The sequence below is a fragment of the Dromiciops gliroides genome, chromosome 5, assembly GCF_019393635.1.
Source record: "Dromiciops gliroides isolate mDroGli1 chromosome 5, mDroGli1.pri, whole genome shotgun sequence".
Classification (NCBI taxonomy): domain Eukaryota; kingdom Metazoa; phylum Chordata; class Mammalia; order Microbiotheria; family Microbiotheriidae; genus Dromiciops; species Dromiciops gliroides.
Genome location: NC_057865.1, coordinates 175,370,050 through 175,388,021, shown reverse-complemented (window position 1 = coordinate 175,388,021; position 17,972 = coordinate 175,370,050). Strand labels below are relative to the sequence as shown.

General features: G+C 34.5%; 1 protein-coding gene across 1 annotated transcript in view; it reads right to left on the bottom strand.

Annotated features, from left to right (window-relative positions):
- ITPR2 (inositol 1,4,5-trisphosphate receptor type 2) overlaps positions 1 to 17,972 on the bottom strand; it is a 511,835-nt gene that overhangs the window by 139,711 nt on the left and 354,152 nt on the right. The window contains exons 40-43 of the mRNA XM_043966319.1: positions 9,213 to 9,396; positions 7,941 to 8,197; positions 6,714 to 6,914; positions 4,951 to 5,061 (exon numbers count right to left, since the gene is read on the bottom strand). Coding sequence (XP_043822254.1) covers positions 4,951 to 5,061; positions 6,714 to 6,914; positions 7,941 to 8,197; positions 9,213 to 9,396 — 753 coding nt within the window. The remainder of the gene's footprint in view (positions 1 to 4,950; positions 5,062 to 6,713; positions 6,915 to 7,940; positions 8,198 to 9,212; positions 9,397 to 17,972) is intronic.

Genomic DNA, 17,972 nt, shown 5'->3' with positions numbered 1-17,972 from the left:
TATACAGTATTAAAATTGTAAGTAAAGACAACTGAGTAAAATATTCCTATAAAATGACAGTCCTATAAAAGATTCATAAGTAATGTAAACATTCCATTCTATGCACAATCTTGATTGGAAGCTGAGAGAAATAAGTTTAAATTGCCTTTAAACTATCTCCATAAATCACTAAAACCATTTTAAAGATGAAAAAAGTTTTCCAGTCCATTTTATATTATGCAAATTTATCTTCTGCTAATCATCCCTACATGCCTGAAATATAAAAGACTTTTTTACTTAAAACTGTTCCATTTTTAACGTACTACATTCATTCAGAATCCTTTCTGTGTCTAAGTATAGCCCAGTTATCTTATGCAAGATCATACAATGTTAATGAAAATAAGAGTAAGAATAAACTACCAGGAAGAGTTTGTATATTTGAGTTATTTCTGTTGTAGGGGTGATGGGATTTGTGCCGGTCTACGCATATTGTCTTGTGACCAATGACGTGCAGTCCAGTGCCAAAAGATATAGCATGTGGCATAGAAAGGATTGAAGTGAACTCTCCTCCATAAAAAGGCAGCGTGGAGAGAGTATAAAGCACCACACTCAAAATCCTAAGACTTACATTGGAGTCGAAGCTCTGTCATGTACTCCTTGTGTTACCCTGGTCTACAAAAAGAGTAGCTTACCTTTGTCCTAAAGCTTTGGTTCCTGACTGTAAAACATGGATAGCAATACTTGTCCTATCTACCTCAAACATTTTTATGAAAAAAATACTTTATAAACTGCAGAAGGAAGGTGAGCTGTTATTGTTATTATTAACTCCATGATAATAAATCAAGCCATATCATTATGAATGAGAGCTAACAGACTGAGCTCACTACCTGCAGACCATAAAAAGGATTAGTAATGGAGTTGTAGAATATTATTGTAAAGAAATCTGGAAATTATTTCCAATATCAAATTTTAAATATTGTACGACTACACAACAGATATGTGATTTCGTCCAAAGGGGGCACTCCCAGGAGTGGGGATTTTCCACCAAGGCAACCATTCTTTAATTCTTAAGTTGTTACTTGGGGGACATGATACTAAGTAACTTGGCCAGGGTCATTATGCTAGGAATTCTTAGAAGTGGGATTTTAAACTAAGTTTTCCTAACTCCAAGTACAGGACTCTGTTCATTATAACATGTTGCATCTATTTAAAATTAAAATTTTAGGGGGCAGCTAGGTGGCACAATGGATAAAGCACCAGCCCTGGATTCAGGAGGACCTGAGTTCAAATCCAGCCTCAGACATTTGACACTAGCTGTGTGACCCTGGGCACGTCACTTAACCCTCATTGCCCTGCAAAAAAATAAAATTAAATAAATTTTTTTAAAAAATTAAAATTTTAATATTAAATAAAGAAATTTTAATGATGAGGCATATATTTAAATAATAAAATTGTGCTTCTAAAATGAGTAAAAGCAATAAGGATGCATTAAGCTATCTAGGGACTAAAAAACCCTCAGGAGTAAATATTATGAGGCAAAATGTTGGGGATCATCTTAACATATGGCATTGCTACTACTTCATAGTATTTTAATATAATTCTCTGTGAAACACTAAACACTTGTAAATACAAATCATATATTAAACACTTCTTGCCTTACAACTCTATATCTCAGCAAATATAATGTGTATAACCTTAAAAGACTGTTTAAAAAGGTATTTAATTATAAGGAAAATTGTATTTTATAAATTGTAAATTTAATATAAGAACATGCTAGTTATACCTCTTTTGTATAATATAAATATTCCTGAGATTATATATAAACTAATTTTATTCAGTATAGATACTCCTATATGTCATTTTAGACTGATATATTTTTTAGTACTCCACAAAAGTTCTGCAAGGATTCATCATTCCATGAAGTTATTCTTGTCTATTAAGTTTTACCAGTGAAATACAAGCTGTCAACATTCTGAGTATCATCCCAATTATAGATTACATACGTTATGTATATAGTCTGAGGACCAGCCACAAAGTTAAAAGGAGTTTACTGTAAGAAGCTAGACCATCAGATTATGAACTTTTACAGTCACAGTAACTCATAAAGATCTTCTCATAAGGCATAAAGGGGATATGAACCGCATCAGTGGATAGGGTACCTATTGCTAATATAAGCACAGATATATGAGATATTAAAGTATATTATTCAGTGTTTTCTCTATTTACTTTATGATAATAAAAATATCTAAAGCCTTGGAGTTGTCAAAGTATGTAATATGATGGGGAATTATAAAACCAGTGTCTATGATTTCTTTAACACAATTTAAAACAGAAATGTAAAGCTTCTACTAAGAATCTACATTGAGTTACATGTTACATAAGTACAAGCTGTCAATTAATTAAATCATGGTGCTAATGAAGTCAAGGATATGACTTCAATCTTTGTGTGAGTCAACTTCAACCCATTCCCTTATCATAGAACCACTGATTAAAAGTTGGAAAGAACATTTAATATAAACCTCTCGTTTGTTACAAGAGGAAATGAAGGCTAAGGAAAGTTAGATACCTTTCTCAAAATCTAGCAGGTAGTACTGCAAGCAACCTAGATTCAAATCCAAATTTTCTAACTGCAAATTCATTTTTCCTTACACAGTATATACCTTACTTACTTACTACTGAGGATGGGCAGCTATTAGAATTTGAAGATTTGTTAAAATCCCCTCATTTTATAGATGGAGAAGAAAGGTGAAGAGCCTTTCCAAAGTAAGAGTAAGTTAGTGGGGGCAGCTAGGTGGCGCAGTGGATAGAGCACCGGCCCTGGAGTCAGGAGTATTTGAGTTCAGGTCCGGCCTCAGACACTTAACACTTACTAGCTGTGTGACTCTGGGCAAGTCACTTAACCCCAATTGCCTCACTAAAAAAAAAAAAAAAAGAGTAAGTTAGTGGCCTCTACGTGATCTCAGATGTGGTATTCAAACCCTGGCCTCTTCCAATCATGCTTCCCTGGTTAAATTACAAAAGTGTGTGTTTTGCTGTTGTTCATTTTCATTTGTGCTCGATTCTTCATGATGCCATATGAGGTTTGCTTGGCAAAGATACTAGAATGATTTGGCATTTCCAGCTTATTTTAAAGATGAGAAAACTGAGGCAAACAGGGTTAAGTGACTTACCCAGGATCCCTAGTAAATGTCTGAAGCCAAATTTGAACTCGGGAAGATGAGTCTTCCTGACTCCAGGACCAGCACTCTAATTTTTGTGCCACCTGGCTGCCCTAAAGGGTGTATACCTTATTTTAAATTCATCATTTTATTATATGGAAAAAAAAATCCTCCTTAGAGGGTTAGTAAAATTTTTCCATGTGAAAAATTTTACATAATGTGGCATTTGGGGATTTACTTTGTTTATTTAAAATATAAATTCCTAAATATGAGGACATGTCTACTTGTGCACATTCATTTGTATAGTCTCAACAATCAGATAAAGAAAAAATATTATTTACTCTGATACTCAAGACATGGCAGATCCTACAGCTGGCAAGTGTTTTAATGGCTTGCTTTAAAGACATCAATGAGAAGTCAGTGTGTAAAATTACTAATAGTATTTGGGAAGACTGTGGTCTAAAATGAAAGATAGCGACTTGATAGGAAGTAGAGAGTAATAAAATTAAAATAAAGTACTTTATTACATTCTAATTAATGATGATACAGTTGATATTAAACTCGACAAACTATGTAAAAAGGTTAAAGGACCAGTTAGTGTTTGGATGTCTTGCTTTTCTCTACCTAATTTAATAGAGAAAACAAAAACAGAGGGAGTAGAAAAGTACAGAGTGACTTCTAGAATGAACCTCATTAAACACCATGAAAATGAACATTGTTTCAAATCTTACTTGATGTTAACAGCAATTTACATATTGGACTTTGATTGCTTCCATCAATCTTATAGCTGAAAACACATTTGAAAAGTACAGCACCAATTTTTTAAAAAGTTTTATTCCTGGCTTTTATTTTAACATCATAGTCTTTCCTGTATATACTTACCTCAGGAACTTCCCCACCCACCCACTCTCACTACCAGTGAAATTTCCCCTATGACAACAATGAAAAAAATTAAGCAAAATCATTTAACATAGTGAATATATCCAACAGCATTAGCAACATTATAGCCCCATAGTTTCCCTACCTCTCCAATAAAAGGAGGTACATTTATTCCTCTCTTATCTAGAGTAATTATACAGTATGCTAACTATAATTATATGGTGTTCAACTTATTTTGGCTTTTTTCCCATTTATGCGGTTGTATTGTGTATATGGTTTTCTAGTCCTACTTCCTTCTTCCTACATCAGCTCCTACAATTCTTCCAATTTACTCCATATTGCTTATATTTAACATTGTTATAGCACTGTAATATTGCATGATATTCATTTGCTCCAACTTGTTTAGCCATTGCCTAATTGATCAGCACTCACTTTGTTTCCCATTCTTTGCTACAACAAAAAATCCTGTTATATTTAGTATCTATGGTAACAAAGAAAATACATTTCTATATTTCACCTCCTTAAAGTATAAATCAACAGTCAAATTTCTAGATCACAGGATATAAACCATCTAGCACCACCTATTGCATAATTCTAAATTGTTTTTCAGAATGTACGTACCAATTCACAGCTCTACCAATAGTTTCGTGTAATTGTCTGCCCTCGTTCTCTTTGATACAGATGACTTATATCTTTTATCTTTGCCACTTTGCTAGGTGAGTTGCAAATTCAAAATTATTTTAATTTGCATTCATCTTGTTATTTGTGGTTTGTAATAATTTTTTTCATATGGTAGCTAATGTTTTGTAATTTTTCTTTTGAGAATTGATTGCTAATATCCTTTGATCATTCATCGATTAGAAAATGGCTTTTTGTGGACCTCAACTTTCCATGAATTTTTTTTTTTCTTTACTAAGTATAAGGTTTTAGATACCTTTAGCTGAAGCACCAAATCCATGCGATATTTACCAAGAGGGTTTATGTCATTCAGTATCAGTGCAATGATGATATCAATGCCATTAGACTCGTGGGTAGCAATACAAGTCTAGGAAACAAAATGTTTAAGAAATAATATTTACTTTCAATAAAAAGATACTATAAGCAATGTATAATACATAATCTCTAAAGAGGCAGTGTTATATAGTGGATAAAAAAGCTAGCTTCTGAGCCAGGCAGACCTGGATTCAAGTCCTGCCTTTAACACAGAATTGGCATATACTCTGGGCAAGTCATTTTACTTTTCAATGCTCTAGGCAACTTTCTTAAGATTATAAATTTCAGAGAATTTACTTCCCTCTGTGGTAGAGAGAATTTCCTCATTTGTGAGTTCTCTAAACCTCTGAAATTGTAGATCTAATCCCTATGAAATTTAAAAGCCCTGGTTTGCTCTTTGTTCTATAGATACCATTTTTTAAATAAACTGTATGGAATTTCAAAGCCGAAGAACTGATAAAATATTCTTTCAACAAATATTTTAAGTCACTATACTAAGGTTATGTGGAACTAGTTTATTTCATAGAACTTTTGGGAACCTAAACCTAAGGATTATTCAAAGCTGAAATAGACTATGTGATAGACAGTGGCACCTAACATCAAAGTATGATAGATATTATAGCTGGTGCCATGTTAAACGTAAGATATTGAGAGGGAGACTATGCAAGTACGCACATGATCTGACCTACTATATAGCTGAACCCATGATATTATGCATCTCCTCAATGTAAGTTTTTCTTAAATTTAAAAGACACAGCATTCTTATGGGTTTTGCTTTTGCTTTTAGTTGGGGGTTTGTTTTTTTGTTTGGTTTTTGTTGGGTTTTGGTATTAGTAGTATCAGAAAACTAAACTTAGAAAAAGTGCCACGCAAAGTTCCCAGACTTCTTTGGGTCTCTATATATATACAACATAGATAAATATTTTACCCATTATATATGCAATAATGATTGATATATTAAAGTCCTTTTCATAATAAATTTTTTTCTTTTATTCATCTATTTCAAGCATTAATGTTTGCTCTTATAAGTTCCTTTTGTAATTTCTATTTTTTTTTTTAAAAACCTACGAAAAGACTTTGAATGACATTTTGGTTCAAGATCATATCTCTGAGTTCTACATTGGTTATTGTAACTCTAAAATGCTTAAGTGCATCTTGAAGTCTCTGGGTACCTGCCCAGGTGTCATGAGATCCTTCTATCCCTTTTTCTTTCCTTCCCCTGAGTGCACCTTCTGTACTCTTACAGTGAATCCTTGATATCTGACCAGAGACCTGAATCAGGGCCAGTCATTTTGGAAGAAAGGCTAAAGTCTGCTTTGGAGGAACACTGTAGGATACTCAAAGTGCCTAATTCAAGGAGCCAAAGACGGCCTGTTCCAAATTTTTGAAAAGGAATCATAAAAAAATCCAAGAAAGATAAAGAAACTTTGCTCCTTCCAAAGGACTGATTTTTTTATCTGACACTGGTTCATGGAAATTTTCCTTTAAAGTCCAATTTAAAAATAATATGGTAAAGCATTCATTTGTCTATTATTCAGTATTTGTATGTTCAGATAGGAAAGGGGCAAAATCTGATGACTTTGATGAGGCAAAGGGAAAGAAAAACCACTTTTAAACGTACACAAATAACTGATTCATTCAGTAACTTGATTCTTTAGCTCATAAGTCAGTCATAAATAGCTCAGGGCTATGTTTTATAGTTACCTGATTTTCATGGCATGGTCCTTGGCAATATTCAGTTAAACTCTCCAGGGTCTGGTTGACTAGTGCTACATTCCTCTCATTGATATACAACCCCAACAGGCCCAGCCCTCCAGTTGTACTTCCACAAATGCAGTCTAAGAACTGAAGAGTCTCGCAAACAAGGTTATAATTTGTTTTGTTGTTTTGATTCCTCAAGAAGTTCTGAAATTAAAGTAATACAAATGAATAAAAAGAATCATTGTCAGGGGCAGCTAGGTGGCGCAGTGGATAAAGCACCGGCCCTGGATTCAGGAGGACCTGAGTTCAAATTCGGCCTCAGACACTTGACACTTACTAGCTTTGTGACCCTGGGCAAGTCACTTAACCCCCATTGTCCCCCCCAACAAAAAAAAAAGAACTACTGTCACATTTATTTTCATTTCTTCATATTCTATTGGTTCAAAAAGCATCAACATAGTGGAGCTGTATCAAATGGCTAATTATTCAGGAGTGTCCAAATATATTAGATTTCTATAAAGTCTTGCCTCAAATATTAAATTTTATTAATATTCAGAAAAAATATTTCTAAACATCACTATTTCCAAAGTTTACAGAAAACAGTTTGAAAGCCATTGCTAAGCCAGAATTTCTTATACAATGTTCTACTTAATGTGGCTTCCATGAGAAAATTTCAGGGCTAGCAATATTTTCCCTCCAAAATATTAAATAAAAAGTTATCTATTATCAGACATGTATATTACACAGTATTGACCGGTACAAACATAGGTTTAATTTCATCTATTTTGCTCTGAAATTTCCCTGTCCTCTTTTTTTATTGTGGAGGATATTAAATACCTCCATATTGCCTTCAGCCTGAATTTATGGGTTCTGCCAAAATATTTAAAATCCTAAAGTATTCTATGGCCAAATTAGTTCTGATCTGGTTAAAGCAAAGGAAGTGCACTATAGGCAGCTATTTTTACTAGTTAATTTTTTAAAATCCTTATTGTAAGATCCCTTCTTTTCAACTCCACCTAAAGGAAAAGCATTCTTACTGGCTCATTATGAAAACCTTCTCTCGCAACATAAACAAGCTGGATTGGGTTCTTTGAACATTTAGATCATTTTCTGGTTTTTAATTTAAATTTAAATTGCTAAATTTAAATTATTAAAAACTGTATAATCTAGTATAAGAGTTTTAAAGCAAAATGCAATCCATTTATGGGTTCGGATCATAGGACATCATACCTGTAGTTCTCGGTTGTGATTCTCACAAAGTAGTTGAAGAAATCTCAGAATCGGTTGCATGATTGTAATAGTAGGAGTCATAGTTACTTCATCAGTAGACTTTTCATCTGTATTTCCAGCATCTGTTCCTGTGCACATGAGATCTATTTCTGGATCCATTTCTCTCCGATATACACAGTATGCTTTGGATGTTGCTGAAGACGCTTCTGTTAACTGCCCTTTCATTCCCTCTTTTAAATGCAAAGATGGGTCCCTTACTGAAAACAAAATAATTCTCTTATTCTTACTGGGATAATTCCCCCTTGCATACTTAAAACAGAAAAACATGTTTAAAACAAAAGAATGATCATGGCACCCAAGTTTTCTAAAACAAAAATCACTTAAAACTAAAATGGAGGGGCAGCTATAGATAAAGCACCCGCCCTGAATTCTGGAAGGCGTGAGTTCAAATCTGGCCTCAGACACTTGACACTTACTAGCTGTGTGACCCTGGGCAAGTCATGTTTAACCCTCATTGCCCCACAAAAACAACAACAAAAAACAACCTCAAATGGAACACATAATGTAATCATAAACTATAGGTTCTCCAAGTTGAAAAGGGCTCAACATTTATTCCCAAATATGTTATATATGTTAACAGACATATATAAAAATAAACATAAGAATAAAATGTGGCAAACTTCAAAACACCAAATTTTTTTGGTTTTTATATAATTTCCTTTCTCTATATCACCTCAAATAGCAAAACCTTTTCAGCACAATGTAAAAATTATAATTACCGTTCCCCAAAATCATAAAATCTGACTTTCACAAACAACTTTATTAATAGAATGTTTAAATTTTAGCTGAATAAAAATGAGTATTTGAAATATGGCGTATATAATTTATATTTCAGTGTTATATAAATGTTCCTGCCACCAACATCTATAATGATGGTTTCTTTACTTAAATTTAGCTCCACAGGACTGATTCAAGTTTGCTTTTCAGGAGTATAAAGATTCAACTATGAATACTCCTGATTGTGGTAATGTTTTGCAAGATATGACCAAGATATGGATGATGAGTAGGTAGCCAAAGAGCTTTCCCTTCCCTTCCCTTAAATCCAATTATTCCCTTGACACTTACTAGCTGTGTGACCTTGGGCAAGTCACTTAACCCTCATTGCCCCACCCCACCCCCCCAAAATTAAAATTATTCCCTTCTCCTATTGCCCCTATATGTGTATGTATGTATGTATGTATGTGTATACACATTACTGAAACCCATTTTTACCTCTCATTCTTGGACTAGATGTTATTATATCACTATCATCATCCTTCTTCTTGCTGCCTAAATCTATGGTATTCACAGTCACAGTTGATCGGATCTCTTTCTGGGCAGCCTTCATATGGTCATATAAGACTTTAAAGAACTTTTCAGATTTTTTTTGTTCATGCAATTGCTGGTAAGAAGAGTACTGCCAGAAAAAAAATATATAAATATTTTAGGAGAAATACTTGTATTAGGAGAAATACTGCTTCATACTTATAACAAAAGCATTGCAGAGAAAACTAAACATATCAGACACTTAAATGATCGTATTACAAAGTGACATGTCGTTGCCAGTATAAATACTACTGTCTTGTATTTACTTGCTAATTATGGTGCTGATTATATATTGTATTGCTATCTACTTTCTATCCAACTATATTATTATTAATTGGGCGTATTTAGTGTTTTCTTTTCACCTGTTTCTTCATTTATAGTCATAGTTTTGTATTTCAAAGATTATCAATGGTATATAAAATTATACACAATAAATGATTCATATCCTACAAAATGCATCATCATTATGTTTTCCTTATTCTCTTAACCAAAAATACTTTGTTAAGTATTTATTACACACTGAAGCCTTACTATTGTGCCAATCCTGGGATATATATATATATATAGATGATACAGAGTGAAGGTACAGGGCAGGAGCATAGTTCTGAAGTCCAGAAGCCAGGAGAAGTGCTGAGAGGGCAATGGAAGCCAGCTTGGGCCCCTCCACAAAATAGAGGCTTCAGGAAAAATTCATCACCAAGAGAAGGATGTTTGTAGTGAGAGGAGGCATCCAGAGGGATCTTCCAGGTAGAAAAGCTATAGTAGCTGTCAGAAGTTACAGGGAAAGGAGGGCCCAGGCTCTGAAGGCAATTCCAGGAAGAGACAGGACCCAGAGTATAGAAATTGATGGGTAGGAACTGATGAACTTCCAGACTAAAGGCTTTATGGTGAACAGTGTCAGAGAGAGAGCCTAATTAATCTCTTTATAAGGCATATAAATTTTGAAACACTGTACAAGAAAAATGATCAAAATATTGAAAATATTCAAGAATATCTAATCCACTCTTTTAATGTTTCCCCAAACCTTTTAGCATCTGGCAAAAAGTAAGGGAGAAAGGTTGAATGTTCAAGCTATAGCTGGAAGTAGCTATGATATAAAGGAGATAGGTTAAAGGACTTGAATTCAGAAGAAGCAGGATGATTTCTAGACTAATCACTTCTGCCCCATCCCATGGTACACAAAAGTTAGCCCTAAGACCAATTCAGCTTTTTGTCCCCCTACTGCATTCTGAGACTCTGAAAAGACCTGAGGGGTGGGAGTGGGGGGCTAGAAGGGGGAAAAGAATGACTAGAAACCCATGACCAACCTTGCTCCCTATATGACCTTGGGCAAATCACAAGCCTGAGCTTCATTTTCTTTATCTGTAAAATGAGGGTTGAGCTCAGTGATCTCTGGGTGTTCCTTCCAAATAAATCTGGGATCCTAGGAAAACTTATAGAAAGGAAGTTTTCCTGGTTTTTATAAGTAAGGGCAGGGCCTTGAAACTAAGGAATGAATGAATGAATTCAAGACATAGCACATTTTTAGTAATTTATATGAAAATAGAATAAACCCCTTAACTTCTTTTGAACTCAGTGTAAAAGAATTAATATTGTGATGAGTCAAATAGCAGGCTATAGGTATAGTTGTATTTGTATAGGTGTATTTCTTACTGAGAGCCTTTAAGAGGTACTACTCTCACCTTGTCACACAGAGCTACATGCTCATCCACGGGATTACTACAGATGGGAAGGCAAAAACCCGGCTACATATGTGGTGTTGTCCCCATTAAATAGTATGGAATTTCATTCCTGTTATACATGTAATATAGCATAAAACCCTGATATAGATAGGAAAATAAGCAAATAGATATATAATACATAGTAATTGGTGTTTTCTCAGTTGCCTTTTGGGGGCAGTAATGCCTGAGGGTTTTTTTCCATGCCAATAGTATATTCCCCTCCTTTGGATACCTTGATAATCCCTCAGTGTCCTCACATACAGCATAGATCTCCATTCTATATACAATTGGTCTAGTTCGGCTGTTTTTCCCAACTTTTCAGTACCATTTCTATCTTCTCTAAAATTGTGACATTGCGCTGTGTAACCCTGGGCAAGTCACTTAACCCCAATTGCCTCACTTAAAAAAAAAATTGTGACATTGCAGGGCAGCTAGGTGGCACAGTGGATAAAGCACCAGCCCTGGATTCAGGAGGACTTGAGTTCAAATCCGACCTCAGACACTTGACACATACTAGCTGTATAATCTTGGGCAAGTCACTTAACCTTCATTGCCCCGCAAAAAATGAATGAATGAATGAATGAATGAATGAATAAAAATAAATGCTCTCAGGATGATTTCATATAGTTGGGCTTCTTGCCAAATTTTCTTTAAACTTTTTATAACAATACTGCTCATAATCTTCCACAATCCTTCTCTGTAAGATTTTATAAACAAGTTTATGTTTGAAATCAGCATTCTCCTTGACTTCTATATCTCTCTACTTGGCAAGTAAGTCAAATGTAAACTTGATAGGACAGTTTTTAGGTTCTTTTGGTTTCCTAGTCATGGTAATCGATTTGCATCAGTTACATTTTTATGTGAAATTATTATAATTGGTGTTTCTACTCTTTCCTCCATCCATATAATATTTTTGTCATAAATAACTTAATAGTGAGGTTGGATTTGTCTTTAATTGTATTCCATATATTTTCCTCATTTTTAATCTTTCTTCTAGTTTGTCATGAATTTTTATCTTTGCTCTGATAAATTGGTTATATACAAACAGCTGATTCAAGGCATTTATTTATTTTTTTTGCGGGGCAATGAGGGTTAAATGACTTTCCCAGGGTCACAGAGCTAGTAAGTGTCAAATGTCTGAGGCTGGATTTGAACTCAGGTACTTCTGAATCCAAGGTTGGTGCTTTATCCACTGTACCACCTAGCTGCCCCCAAATAGTATCTATTTTAGTGCTTGCCATGTTCAAAGCTTCCTGTTGTTTTTTCCTTGAAGAAAGTATTTATGATTCCTATGGATTAGGCTTCTGTGTAGCTTATTGAATCTTTGGATTCTCTAATTTTTTATTCCTGATTCATATTTTCAAATGTATTTTTCACTCTCCTAGCTTCTCACACCTTTGTACTGAGATAACAAAGTATTAGAGTACATATTAATTTTTAAGAGTTAGTCTTGAGTTCTTCACAGGATTTCTCTACCTCTTCCTACTCTGCAATGAATGTAGGGAACACAAACTGCAATTTTTACAACTGTAGTATGAAATGACCAAATGTCCTATGAAATAATTTTTCTTTTCACCTTTGGACACCCAATAAAAAACACTGTATAAGTTCCTTTATTTGTTCCTTTAATTAAAGCCTATGAAACATCATTCCACTTAGCCACAACTTCCTTTGGTCTTTGAGTCTCACTGAGAACATTTCAAGATTAATATGATTTAGTTCCTCTGGTCGGATTCCATTTGTTGGTCTATGACTAATGAGATCATATTTAGAATATTAAAAGTAGAGTTAATGTTTATTAATGATCTAAAAGTGATCCTCTGCCACTTTTTGGTACTTCTGACACCATCACTACAGAAACATTGGATTGAAAGCCATTGGGAAAGGAGAGGACGGTTAATTTCATAAGTTATGACCAAAGAATTTAACCCAAGTTAAAGGCTGAACTTTGAAGCACATGGTATTTTGGACTGTACCTTCACTGTCTTTTGTTTTGGAATATCACATTATATTCTGTTCTCTAGTTTATTATGACCATAGTTCAGGTTATACAAACTAAAGTTCCTTTATAACCGAAATCCTCTTTTTTCTCCTAGATGCTTACATAATTTGTTGTTTAGCATTGAAAAGTTGAAATTTAACCACTAAATGTCATGGAACTTCGTGTGTGTGTGTGTGTGTGTGTGTGTGTGTGTGTGTGTGTATGTCTGTGCATCTATGTCTGTGTCTCTGTGCACAACCATGCATGTATATGAACTCTAGAAATTCAATCAATCAATATTTTGTTGACTATAATTTTAAAGTTCTAGGAAGTTTTCTTCTATTATTACCTGAAGAATTTAGGGTTTTTTTTTAATCTGTCATGCTTTTCTTGGAGGCCTATAATGCTTAAGTCCATTCTAACTTCAAGGTAATTCTCTTTGGCTAGTATAGAACTCCTGTCCTTACTAAGTTATCTTTGTTTCTTTTTTGCTGAATTTTCTAAATCTGTCACTCCCTCTATTACTTTGGAAGAAATCTTCATCACAGATATATTCTAAGTAAACTAATCTCTTGTCTGTCTTCATTTGTTCTGCTTTCAGACTGCCAACTTCTGTCCTAATTTCCATCCTGTTTTCTTTTAAAAGTTTCATTTATATTTTGAATAATTTTGGAGTTGTTTCATGGCTTCTGAAGAATCCACAAAATTACCCTTTTCATTAGGGGGATTGGCTCAGATTGACCGACTGAGTTTTTTTGTTTGTTTTTAGGGTTTTTTTTGGGTTTTGGGGGTTTTTTTGTGGGGCAGTGAGGGTTAAGTGACTTGCCCAGGGTCACACAGCTAGCAAATGTCAATGTCTGAGGTCATATTTGAACTCAGGTCGTGCTGAATCCAGGGCCAGTGCTTTATCCACTGTACCACCTAGCTGCCTCCTCTAAAAATTTTTACTAATTTTTTTCTTTTGTTTTTATGAGTCTCTCTTTATTTGTGACTTCATCTGTTTAGGGATCTCCTGGTAAGGAAACTACCTATATCACTAAAGATAAGGAGCTATCCTGTAACATATAGTTGTAGAGAGTGGCAGGGGGCAATGAGAGGTTAAATGAATTGTCCAAGGTCACATAGTCAATATGTGTAAGAGCTGGAAGTTGAACCCAATCTGTACTTGTGGTAAAATTAGCTCTCTCTCCATTGCACAGCACTGACTGGCTTATGAATCTTGCTGTTGGTTTACCTTACGAATGTTTCATCTTTTAGGGTCACTTTGTGTTCCTTTTTTTTCATTTTTCATTTTTCATTTTTGTGTCCCTTTGGAAGTCTAGTAAAGTCTATGAACCTCTTACACTAAAGATTTAAAATGTATAAAATAAATACAATTACAAAAGAAATCAATTCTACCAAATTAAAGATGCAATTTATTTCCCACGCAAGTTCACAAACTCCCCAAAATCTATTCAGAGATCCTTTGTGGGTCCATGTGTCCCAGAGGAAGAACTTTTGGGTTTTGGACTTTTTGTCTTTTCAGCCTCTTTTATATATCCCCATTAGCTTGCCTCAAACTTCCCTCCTCCGTCCATAGATCCTCCACTGCTGAAGCATACTCCTTTTCTCCTAGACAGGTAGGTACCCAAGGCAGGGTATCCTCAGACTCTGCAAGAAGAGGTGACAGGGAAGCTTGGTTTCCCTCACAGATTAAAGTCCATAAAGAAAAGATTCATGCCAACTATGTTCCTGGTTCCATTTCTCTTGTGGCCAACCTACTGCAAAGGAGCTTCTTCATACGTACCTAATTGTGTCGGTCCTTAGAAAACAGGCAGGCTGTTTTCCAAACCATTTTGTTCTAACTTTAAAATATATTTCAATCATGTTGTGGTTTTTCATTTTAAGGATATTATACTACATACCATAATCTGAAATATAGCAGGGACATCCTGCTATAAGATCATATATAAAGTTGAGAAGAACCCTCAAGATAATTTCCTCCATTTTACAGAAAAGGAAATTGAGGCCCACTGAGGTTAGGTGACTTGCCACTATCACACAGGTAAAAAGTGGCCCAGCTGTAAGTTGAAATGAGGTCTTGTAATTAAAAATCCAATGCTTTTTCCTCTACACCACATCCTGACTCTTCCTAACCTCCTCTATCTAATCAATTGCCAACTCTTGTCAATTCCACTTGCACAGTACCTCTCACATTGGTCTTTATTCACATTATCACTACTCCAGTTGAGACTCTCATTACTTCTTGTCTAGACTATTTTCATAGTGCCTCAATGGGTCTTACTGCTTCCAGTCTCTCCTTTCGTCATCTCACCACCAAAATCATCTTCCTAAAGTACAGGTCTAACCATGCCACTCTCTTATTCTAAAAGCTTTCAGTGGCTACCTCCACGAGGATAAAAAACAAACTCCTCAAGCTCTTAACAATCTGGTTCTAAGCACTTTTACCAGATGCAGTTCACACTGTTTCTCCTTTCCTCTTCATGTACTCTAATTCCAGGCAAACTAGCCAGTATCTTTGTGCAGACTGCTCTTCATGCCTAGAAATGTGTCTCTCATCACCACTGCTTCTCAGAAACTTTCTCTTCATTCAAGGCTCAACTCAAACAGCATTTTCTGTACAAAACCTTTCAGAATAATCCCAATTATTGGTACACTATCCCCTCTTCAAATTACTTTGTGTCCATTATCTCAAATTACCAAACAGCAACTTGTGTTCATATTATAGGTCTCTGGTAGAATATAATATCCTTAAGGGAAGGAACTATTTCATTTCAATGTAATAGCCCAATATGCTGTACATTCTTAGAATTCAATAAATGTTTAATTAAATTATCAAAAAGGTATCACAGAAAAATGTAAATGGGACTAGAATTGATAATTCTCAGCAAAACAAATCCAGGTCTTTCAAAGGCACACAACAGTTTTTCAAACAACATTTTTAGAGGTTTTTTTCGAAGTTGCTTGTTTTTATATTTAAAACATTTAGAGATTTTATAAAGTCTTTTTTGTAAAATCTCACTTTGTGAGAGGTCTCTTGTAACAAAGTAAAACAGGAAAGTAAAACTAATAACAGAGTGACCTCATTTGGAAATGAATGCAACATTTCACATTTGTAGCAGGTCACAACTCTCTATTTCTTTAAATTAACAAAAATCTTTTTTTTTCTCTCCCTCCCATCCCAACTGCATTGAAAAAAAAGAAAAGAAAGTCAAACTCCTTATATTAAATATGCATAGCAAATCAAAACAAATTCTCCCATCAGCTATATACAGGTGTGTGTGGTTTTGTGTGTGAGATTCTAATACCTTTCTATTATAAAAAGTATGTTTCATCATCAGTACTCTGGGATTAATAATGATCATTGTAATAATCAAAGTTCTTGCAGTTTTCAGAGTGGTTTTTTTTACAGGATTATTATATAAATTATCTTGGTTCTGCTCATTTCATTCTGTATCTGTGGATTCGAGTCCTCAAAATTGCTCATTTTTATAATATTGATCTCATAGTAGAAATTGTTCTTCTAGTTCTGCTTACTTCCTTCTGATTTAACTAATGTCTTTCTATGACTTTTCAAAATCATCTATTTTTTTCCTTTCTTCTAGAACAATAGTAATCCATCATATTCACATGCCACAATTAATTCAGTCATTATACAACAACCCTCCAAGGTAAGTGTTGTTATCATCCCCATTTAAGAGTTCAGGAAACTGAGGCAAACAGGGGTAAGTGACTTTTGCACAGGGTCACACAGCTATTGTCTGAGGCTCTATTTGGACTCAGGTCTTCCTAAATCTAGGTCTAGTACTCTATCCACTGCACAACCAAGGCACTGTTGGGCCTCATTTGTCCCCATTTCTTTGAATTATTTCTCTTGGATTTTGACTGTTTTTCTTCCATATGAATTTGTTATTATTTTTCTAGTTCTGTAAACTAAAGTTTTGCCATTTAATTTGTATGGCATCAGATAAGTCAATTAATTAATTTAGGTAGTATAGTCATTTTTATTATATCTTCTCATTCTAATTATGAGCAGTTAATCTCTTCCAATTATTTGGCTATGTATTTATTTCTGCAAATAGTCATTCATGGTTGTATTTATCTAGTTCTTGTGTGTATCTTGGAATGTAGACTCCCAAGTATACATTCATTCTATAGTAATTTTAAGTGTGATTTCTCTATCTCTTCCTACTGGGTTTATTGGTATTATATAGAAATGCTGGTAATTTTGTGGACTTATTTTATATTCTGCAATTTGCTGAAGTTATTAATTGTTAAATTACTTTGTTAACTCTCTGGAGTTGTATAAGTACACCATTAGGTCATCAGCAAAAGTCTGAATTTTCTTTCTTCTTTACCTGTGGTTATTTCCTCAATTTCTATTTTTGTCCTATGGCTGTAGCCAGCATTTCCAACACTATGCCAGATAGAAGTGATGGCAATGGACATCCTAGTTTCCCCCTTGAATTTGTTGAAAAGGATTCTAGTTTATTTCTTTTATAAGTAATTGTAGGGGCAGCTAGGTGGCGCAGCAGATAAAGTGCTGGCCCTGGATCCAGGAGGACCTGAGTTCAAATCCGGCCTCAGACACTTGATACTTAGCTAGCTGTGTGACCCTGGGCAAGTCACTTAACCCTCATTACCCCGCAAAATAAAAAAATAATAATAATTGTAGCTCTTGTTTTTAGATATATAATATTTAACTTTGCAAAGAAAGGTCCATTTCTTCCTGTTTCTGGTGTTTTAAGAGAAATGAGTGTATTTTATCAAAAAGTTTTTTTCAAAAAAAATTCAAAATCAGTTGCCTCCAATTAGTGGGACTCTAACAGATTCCTAAAGATAACTAGAAGATCCATTATCACCCCTATTATTTAATATTGTCCTAGAAATGTTAGCTTTAGCAATCAGAGAAGAGAAAGGAATTAAAGGAATTAGAATAGGCAAGGAGGAAACAAAACCATCACT